The sequence below is a fragment of the Lytechinus pictus genome, chromosome 3 (assembly GCF_037042905.1).
Source record: "Lytechinus pictus isolate F3 Inbred chromosome 3, Lp3.0, whole genome shotgun sequence".
Classification (NCBI taxonomy): Eukaryota; Metazoa; Echinodermata; class Echinoidea; order Temnopleuroida; family Toxopneustidae; genus Lytechinus; species Lytechinus pictus.
Genome location: NC_087247.1, coordinates 80,928,097 through 80,936,609, shown reverse-complemented (window position 1 = coordinate 80,936,609; position 8,513 = coordinate 80,928,097). Strand labels below are relative to the sequence as shown.

Below are 8,513 nucleotides of genomic sequence, written 5' to 3'. Positions count from 1 at the left end.
ATTTAATCATCCATTTAATCATAAATAAATTGAGCATGTTTGTGTCAACTGTTTAACAACTACTGAAAAGTTCATAAAGTAAATAGCGTTGTAAAGATTTGATGGGAAAAAAGAACACGGACTGCCAAGGATACTCCAGGCAGCCACACGGACTTACACGGCAGCTACACGGACCTACACGGCAGCCACACGGACCTACACGGCAGCTACACGGACCATCCCGGATGGCTTTGCCAACCCGGCAGTCCACGGATGACGCCGGATGTTTTTGACAGTCAAAAACTGCCGTGTTGGCCTCCCGGACGTTCAAGGACCAACACGGACCACCCCGGACCTCCAAGGATGCCCAAGGCGCCAACACGGATCTCTCCCCGGACCACCCCGGATCAGATCCGGGATGGTCCGGGGTGGTCCGGGGTCTATATGTGACTGGGGCTTAACCTTACTCTAATTCAATGCCCTAATGTATAAATTTGAATTTTAACTCGCAAGAAACACACTAGTCCTATAGCCGAGGAGGAAAAACAGGGTTAGCGAAAGGGTGAGGGAAACAAAGAAGAACTGCAATATTGTCATTTAAACGAGAGTGAAGTAGTTTCATTGAGGTATTCATTCTTTTGAGAAAAAAATAAAAGAATAAATAGAAAACCCCACAAAGCTACCTTCCTTCCCTTTCCTCCCTCCGCTTTTCCTTTTCTCCTCTCTTTTTTTCTTTTTTTTTCTTTATGGGGACGTTTTTTTGGAGGGGGCGACCGCCCCCACGCTACGCGCCTGGGGGGAGCACCCCCAAGATTTACATGAGGGGTGATGTGTGTATGTGTGTTATTCCACATAATAGGCATCACTCTCTTGCCAACATTGGCAAGTTGAGCCATAGTAATTCTTATGGTAATGTATAATAATAAACAAAAAATTAAAAAGCCATTGAAATGCAGGTAGAAAGGAGCAAATTCACTTGACAGTTCTTTCACATTTAGAGGATGTTAGTATTTATAGAGAATTAGCAAGTGAAAAGACTTTAAATAAAAAATTGGCATGCTGGTTCTTCCCGCATACATTTTGTACATAGTTTTTGTGGCTCAACTTACCCCAGAAGGTGGCACAATTTACCCCACAGATGGGGCAAGTTGAGCCATTTGACATCGTTTTTTTTTTCAAAGGTCACAACAACTTTCAGTGTGGGGGTAGAAAGTTATATATAGGTGAAAAATATTTCCCAGGAATCAAATCTAAAGGCTAGGTACTTATTTCTACAATATTATTAGTCATATCAATTCTAACATGCAAAATGCAAAAAGTGTCACAACTTACCCCGCCTTCCTCTACGGTTCGAATAATCATCTCGTCTACAATTCTTGAAAGAGATGATGAAGTGACAAGATCTCGTCATATCTTGTACGTCGTGTGGGAGAGATAGACGTCATGGTTCTTGTCATCTCATCATCTCTCCAAAAGGACGTAGGCATGACGAAATCCGAGATCTAGCTCGTCATCAGGTCATTTTGTAGACATAACAAGATGATTCTGAACACATTTGGGTAGCAATTTTAAGGTCCCATAGTTTTCCTTCTTATATATCCTTTCCTTTTCTTTCTTTTTTTCTTTCATTTTTCTTTTTTTTCTTTCATTCATTCTTTCTTTCTTTCCTTTCTTCTCTTTCCTTTCTTTCTTTCTTTCTTTCTTTCTTTCTTTCTTTCTTTCTTTCTTTCTTTCTTTCTTTCTTTCTTTCTTTCTTTCTTTCATTCATTCTTTTTTTCTTTCCTTCCTTCCGTTCTTCTCTTTCTTTCTTTCAATTCTATTCTTTCCTTATTACAAACAAACTTCATAATGATGCTATCGTTTGATACCGTTTCAAACAAAGAAACAAAATAAGTCAGAAGTTTTCATACGTGAATGTGTTTATTCAGAAAACAAGACTTCTGTACTTTCGTTAAATAAGTTATTATAAAACAAGAGAAACAATTAACATGCGCAAGTGCTACATACTGTTTTGCATCTGGGCTTTTCATTAACCCTAAAATTCCTGGAAACTGAATAGCAACAGGAACATAATTTATGTGAGTGAATTTGTACCTTTGGATTAATTAATCAGTCACTAGGTGTATATCCGTAGTAATGATTAGAAGAATGATCCAGTGGAATTCTCCATACCAATAAAGTCTGATGTAATCTTCATCAGCTCATAACTTTTTAATCCATTATTTTTTATTTTACATTTTGATTTCATTGTGTAATGTTTTCTTCAGTTCTGTTTCATTAATAACAAGTATTTAAGGAGTCTTATGAAGTGAAGTTAAATAAAATGTAAATTTCAACAACAAACAAAAAAGAAAGTGGGTAGTTGATTTTTTTTATTGAAATAATCTTTCATGCTTGTGGATACAGGGGGAACACCTATACGTCTGCCCCCTCCCCTTAAAATGGAAGGCGGGAAGAGAGTTCGTAGAAGTAATATTTGAATCGTGGTCATGGTGGTATACCCATTTTGGCACTCAGTGTTCGGGGTGAGAGAAGGGGGATAAAACTACAAGACGTAATTTAAAGATACAGGCAAACGCATTGTACTTTTGTATATTGTTTTACTGGCTTTTCGCAGGCAGAAAATATAATGTCAAATAATGGCTCAAGTCCTTGAAAGTTTTAAACATCTTGTCAACATGATTCTACAAATCGAAGATTTATTATTTTTATGAACGCCGGTTCCACTTTTTTCAATACTTGTTCGTAACTGTAAAACTGCTGAGGTTTAATCTAATATTTCATAAGCCTGATTTGACAGTCTCTATTATAAACAGCTTTAAATTAATAACAACAGTCTAACTTTACTTGCGAATTCTAATATGCCTATTTCACAAATCAAGTCTTTATTTCGGTAATTCTGCCTTTTGCTCTTTCAATTTTTTCAGTGATGTGTTCAAGTTTGATATGAGTTCCATTAGCAAATCATCGGCACTCTCCTCACTTTCATCGTATTCGTGTCCAATGTCGACGACGCCTTCATTGTCGGTATTCAGTAGCTCCTGAAGGGAGAGTGCAGGGTCTTCATTGATAGCTCTGTCATTGACGCTTTCGGGCTCTTCTTTGTATTCACCAAACATTGCCTCTCCTTCGTCAATATCCACTGTTTTTTATTTAAAGAGATTCATTAGTAAATTTTCAATTGATCTTTCCTAATAAAGTCTTTAGGGACACAATTCTAACCATGCTTTCAACTGACCAACACTATAATTATATATTTAAGAAGTGTAATTGATATTCGTCTGAGAACAGATGAGAGCTATATACCTCATTAATAAACTGTACTTAGAAATTAATGAAAACGAAAAATAACATAATGTAGAAAAATTACCAAAACTTGATAAACTGTATTTATTTTGCTATTCATGCCTTCTTATATACCCTCTAAACAAATTTACTCGCGTTCCACTCTTCTTGGAAGTGACATCATGTAATGAACACTCAATGTGGAGTGAAAATAATTACAAGAATCAATTTCACACATATGACACTTGTTAAAATGTTTAAATTCACTCAACTACTAAATAACGAAAGCCTCTGTCAATACCATTTCTTGGTCCCATAGGCAATTGTTGACTCTGTTGATTTTTCTTCTTTTCTGCAAGATCCTTAAGGAGATCATCCAGAGTTATCCCTTTAAATGTTTGCATATCAACAAGAAGGGTGTGTTCAGCTGTGTCTATGTCTGAAAAAAAAAATACTCAGAATTAATTTTTTGAGTATAATTGATCTTCATAAGTTCAAAAGAATTAGATTTGTAGGATAGAAGAATTAGTGTAGCGTAGTACACTCTAAATCCCAAGGATTTAAAATAAATGCATATCGGCTGTGAATAGAGACCAGCCGAATTCTGAATTTATTTCAAATCTTAAGGATTAACTTTTAAATCTCAAAAGATTTAAATTAAATTCTTTTAGATTTATATTCAAATCAACAAGTAGTGGTAGTAGTAGTAGTGGTAGTAGTAGTAGTAGTAGTAGTAGTAGTAGTAGTAGTAGTAGTAGTAGTAGTAGAAGTAGTAGTAGTAGTAGTAGTAGTAGTAGTAGTAGTAGTAGTAGTAACAGTAGTAGCAGTAGAAGTAGTAGTATAACAATTTCAGTAACAATACTATTACTTCTATATACTACTCTACAACTGCTATATACTGCGGCTGCTATTAATAGATAATTATAATATACATTTTGCATATTATATTCTGATCGAGGCGCATATCATTATGTCTATACGTCTTCAGGTTTTCCTGTTCTTCTGGTTGGGGGTCTCGTTCGTCTTCCCATGCAATTCATTGCTCGCATGTGACGTCATAATCAAGAGAAGATTGTATTCTTACTAAATCTTTGTCAGAATGTCACCTATATATCCTCATACGTCTTGTAATGTCTCTGAACTGAGACCAGACTCTATTTAGACTATTATCATTTTCTTACCTTGCCTTTTCTTTGCCGCCATAGCGTCGAAAACTAAAGAGTATGAAATAAAAAAGAGCTTTTGAAATTCAGTGATATTGACTTTGTATGTAATTTGCATTATACTGTCATTATATTATTCAAGTTTATTCAAATTCACACTGGTGAAAACAAGAAACTACATACAAAGGATTTTTATGAATCAATTAAAAACATTATTTGCATTGAATTCCTTTTATAATGATGTCAGATTTCATTTATTCTTTCTCTTATACCAGCTAGTTCTCATTTTCTTTATCTGAGAAGAAATTCATATTCAATTATCACCCCAATTCACATTAATTTTTTTAACAGACTTTTTTCTGACTTTGATTACTCACATATTTCAATAAATAGTGCACATTTAAAAGTCTTGCTTTATGAGTTAAAATAGCAACTGAAATTAATGTTTTAATTAGTTGCAAATTGACGCAACATATGGATATGTGATATATACTGTGATCTTTTCGCGTTCAGACCTAAATAGGCCTATACAGTCGGAGTTCTACTCTTTATCAGGGTATGTCACACGAAAGAATACATGGTGTACCGTAAAACCACCTCACACTATCAGGGTATGTCACACGAAAGAATACATGGTGTACCGTAAAACCACCTCACACTATCAGGGTATGTCACACGAAAGAATACATGGTGTACCGTAAAACCACCTCACACTATCAGAGTATGGCACACGAAAGAATACATGGTGTACCGTAAAACCACCTCACACTATCAGGGTATGTCACACAAAAGAATACATGGTGTACCGTAAAACCACCTCACACTATCAGGGTATGTCACACAAAAGAATACATGGTGTACCGTAAAACCACCTCACACTATCAGGGTATGTCACACAAAAGAATACATGGTGTACCGTAAAACCACCTCACACGATCAGGGTATGTCACACGAAAGAATACATGGTGTACCGTAAAACCACCTCACACTATCAGGGTATGTCACACGAAAGAATACATGGTGTACCGTAAAACCACCTCACACTATCAGGGTATGTCACACATAAGAATACATGGTGTACCGTAAAACCACCTCACACTATCAGGGTATGTCACACGAAAGAATACATGGTGTACCGTAAAACCACCTCACACTATCAGGGTATGTCACACAAAAGAATACATGGTGTACCGTAAAACCACCTCACACTATCAGGGTATGTCACACGAAAGAATACATGGTGTACCGTAAAACCACCTCACACTATCAGGGTATGTCACACGAAAGAATACATGGTGTACCGTAAAACCACCTCACACTATCAGGGTATGTCACACAAAAGAATACATGGTGTACCGTAAAACCACCTCACACTATCAGGGTATGGCACACGAAAGAATACATGGTGTACCGTAAAACCACCTCACACTATCAGGGTATGTCACACAAAAGAATACATGGTGTACCGTAAAACCACCTCACACTATCAGGGTATGTCACACGAAAGAATACATGGTGTACCGTAAAACCACCTCACACTATCAGGGTATGTCACACGAAAGAATACATGGTGTACCGTAAAACCACCTCACACTATCAGGGTATGTCACACAAAAGAATACATGGTGTACCGTAAAACCACCTCACACGATCAGGGTATGTCACACGAAAGAATACATGGTGTACCGTAAAACCACCTCACACTATCAGGGTATGTCACACGAAAGAATACATGGTGTACCGTAAAACCACCTCACACTATCAGGGTATGTCACACATAAGAATACATGGTGTACCGTAAAACCACCTCACACTATCAGGGTATGTCACACGAAAGAATACATGGTGTACCGTAAAACCACCTCACACTATCAGGGTATGTCACACAAAAGAATACATGGTGTACCGTAAAACCACCTCACACTATCAGGGTATGTCACACGAAAGAATACATGGTGTACCGTAAAACCACCTCACACTATCAGGGTATGTCACACGAAAGAATACATGGTGTACCGTAAAACCACCTCACACTATCAGGGTATGTCACACAAAAGAATACATGGTGTACCGTAAAACCACCTCACACTATCAGGGTATGGCACACGAAAGAATACATGGTGTACCGTAAAACCACCTCACACTATCAGGGTATGTCACACAAAAGAATACATGGTGTACCGTAAAACCACCTCACACTATCAGGGTATGTCACACGAAAGAATACATGGTGTACCGTAAAACCACCTCACACTATCAGGGTATGTCACACGAAAGAATACATGGTGTACCGTAAAACCACCTCACACTATCAGGGTATGTCACACAAAAGAATACATGGTGTACCGTAAAACCACCTCACACTATCAGGGTATGTCACACGAAAGAATACATGGTGTACCGTAAAACCACCTCACACTATCAGGGTATGTCACACAAAAGAATACATGGTGTACCGTAAAACCACCTCACACTATCAGGGTATGGCACACGAAAGAATACATGGTGTACCGTAAAACCACCTCACACTATCAGGGTATGTCACACAAAAGAATACATGGTGTACCGTAAAACCACCTCACACTATCAGGGTATGTCACACAAAAGAATACATGGTGTACCGTAAAACCACCTCACACTATCAGGGTATGTCACACGAAAGAATACATGGTGTACCGTAAAACCACCTCACACTATCAGGGTATGTCACACGAAAGAATACATGGTGTACCGTAAAACCAGTACCTCATATCAGGGTATGTCACACGAAAGAATACATGGTGTACCGTAGAGAGATTCAACCTTCCCCCTCAAGTGTATTCTTAATCCTTTGTATTATGTAATGCACAATAGTGCTCTGGAGTGAATAGTGAGTAGTTAGGCTCAGTGGTTAGGCTCCATCGCACTTAATTGTAATTAACATACTCAGCATTTTTGAACTGGGTGGGTTGCCTGTTTTAGCAGGAGTACCTCACTATCTGCACAGCTTTCACACAGGCAGGACCTATTGGTCCTTGGGTCCAGTTGGGTGATTGGAAATGGAGAGTTAGAGTTTTAAGCCAAACACTTGCGCTGCAATAAAACTATATTCCAGAGTCAAGATTCACTAAACCAACATGGAGGCCTGTTCCTGATTTCCTGCATTTAGTCATCCCAGTCAAACTGTAAGTTTAGTTGTTTTTTTGTCTCATTTATGTCTTGGATTTTTATTATTCATTGAGAATAACAAAAGGTCAAAGAAAGCCTCTAAAATGTGAGATGTGAAAGATGCTAACTATATTTTTTCATTAAAAGATTATTATATGTCAACAAGAATTCCATCTGTTGAAATATTGAAAGGTCTTTAAATGATATTCTTAAAATATATAAGAAACTTTGCTTTTCCTAAGCATTAATGGATTATGGAAAGTGTTTCTCATGTCATGGAATTTCTTTGTATGAAATGTTAGATTTAAGAGAAATGATGATGCTTTCTTTTCAATGACCGAATTATGTCATTCTAGATTATACTTGAATACTTGAATTAAGCTAGGGAAATGATGTTTCCTTGAATATAGATAACCTATTATGTTATGGTTATTGTCCTATATGTATTCCGTAGACTTTTTAAGTTTTGGAAATTGTTTAATTGTAGATGGGTTCTTCTTCATCTACCTGGGAGTTCACCCAGTGGTTCTTCAGAAGTAAAGAAGTCTGGCAGCTCATTTTCAGCCATTGACCAGACCAGTCAAGAGTAGGAGTAAAGGTTTATTAGAGGGCACCCACCAAGAACGGACAGCACCCACGCTGACAAGATCTGATGATGGTCGTTTATCATCGCTCTTTTTACTCATTCGTTACTCCTCATGAATTTTTAGCAGGAAGCAACAGTTGATTAAAGTGGGTTATTTTATTTATACCCTCCAGAGACTTAAAGCATTGTTTTGTAACCATATATATACTATTGTGTAACTTCCTTCCCCTTACAAAAAATTCCTGTAGTACTCTGTGATATGTACTGCAGGAAGTATCGCAGGAAAGTACTGCAGGAATTACGTGCACGTAATTTGGGACGGTACTACAGAAATGTACAACAGGAGTACAACA

At 37.4% G+C, this 8,513-nt stretch overlaps 1 protein-coding gene across 1 annotated transcript in view; it reads right to left on the bottom strand.

Annotated features, from left to right (window-relative positions):
• Positions 1 to 1,880: 1,880 nt before the first annotated feature.
• Positions 1,881 to 8,513, bottom strand: part of LOC129256631 (uncharacterized) — a 36,866-nt gene continuing 30,233 nt past the window's right edge. The window contains exons 8-10 of the mRNA XM_054894789.2: positions 4,446 to 4,478; positions 3,566 to 3,703; positions 1,881 to 3,121 (exon numbers count right to left, since the gene is read on the bottom strand). Of these exons, the coding sequence (XP_054750764.2) occupies positions 2,865 to 3,121; positions 3,566 to 3,703; positions 4,446 to 4,478 (428 nt within the window). The 3' untranslated portion in view covers positions 1,881 to 2,864. The remainder of the gene's footprint in view (positions 3,122 to 3,565; positions 3,704 to 4,445; positions 4,479 to 8,513) is intronic.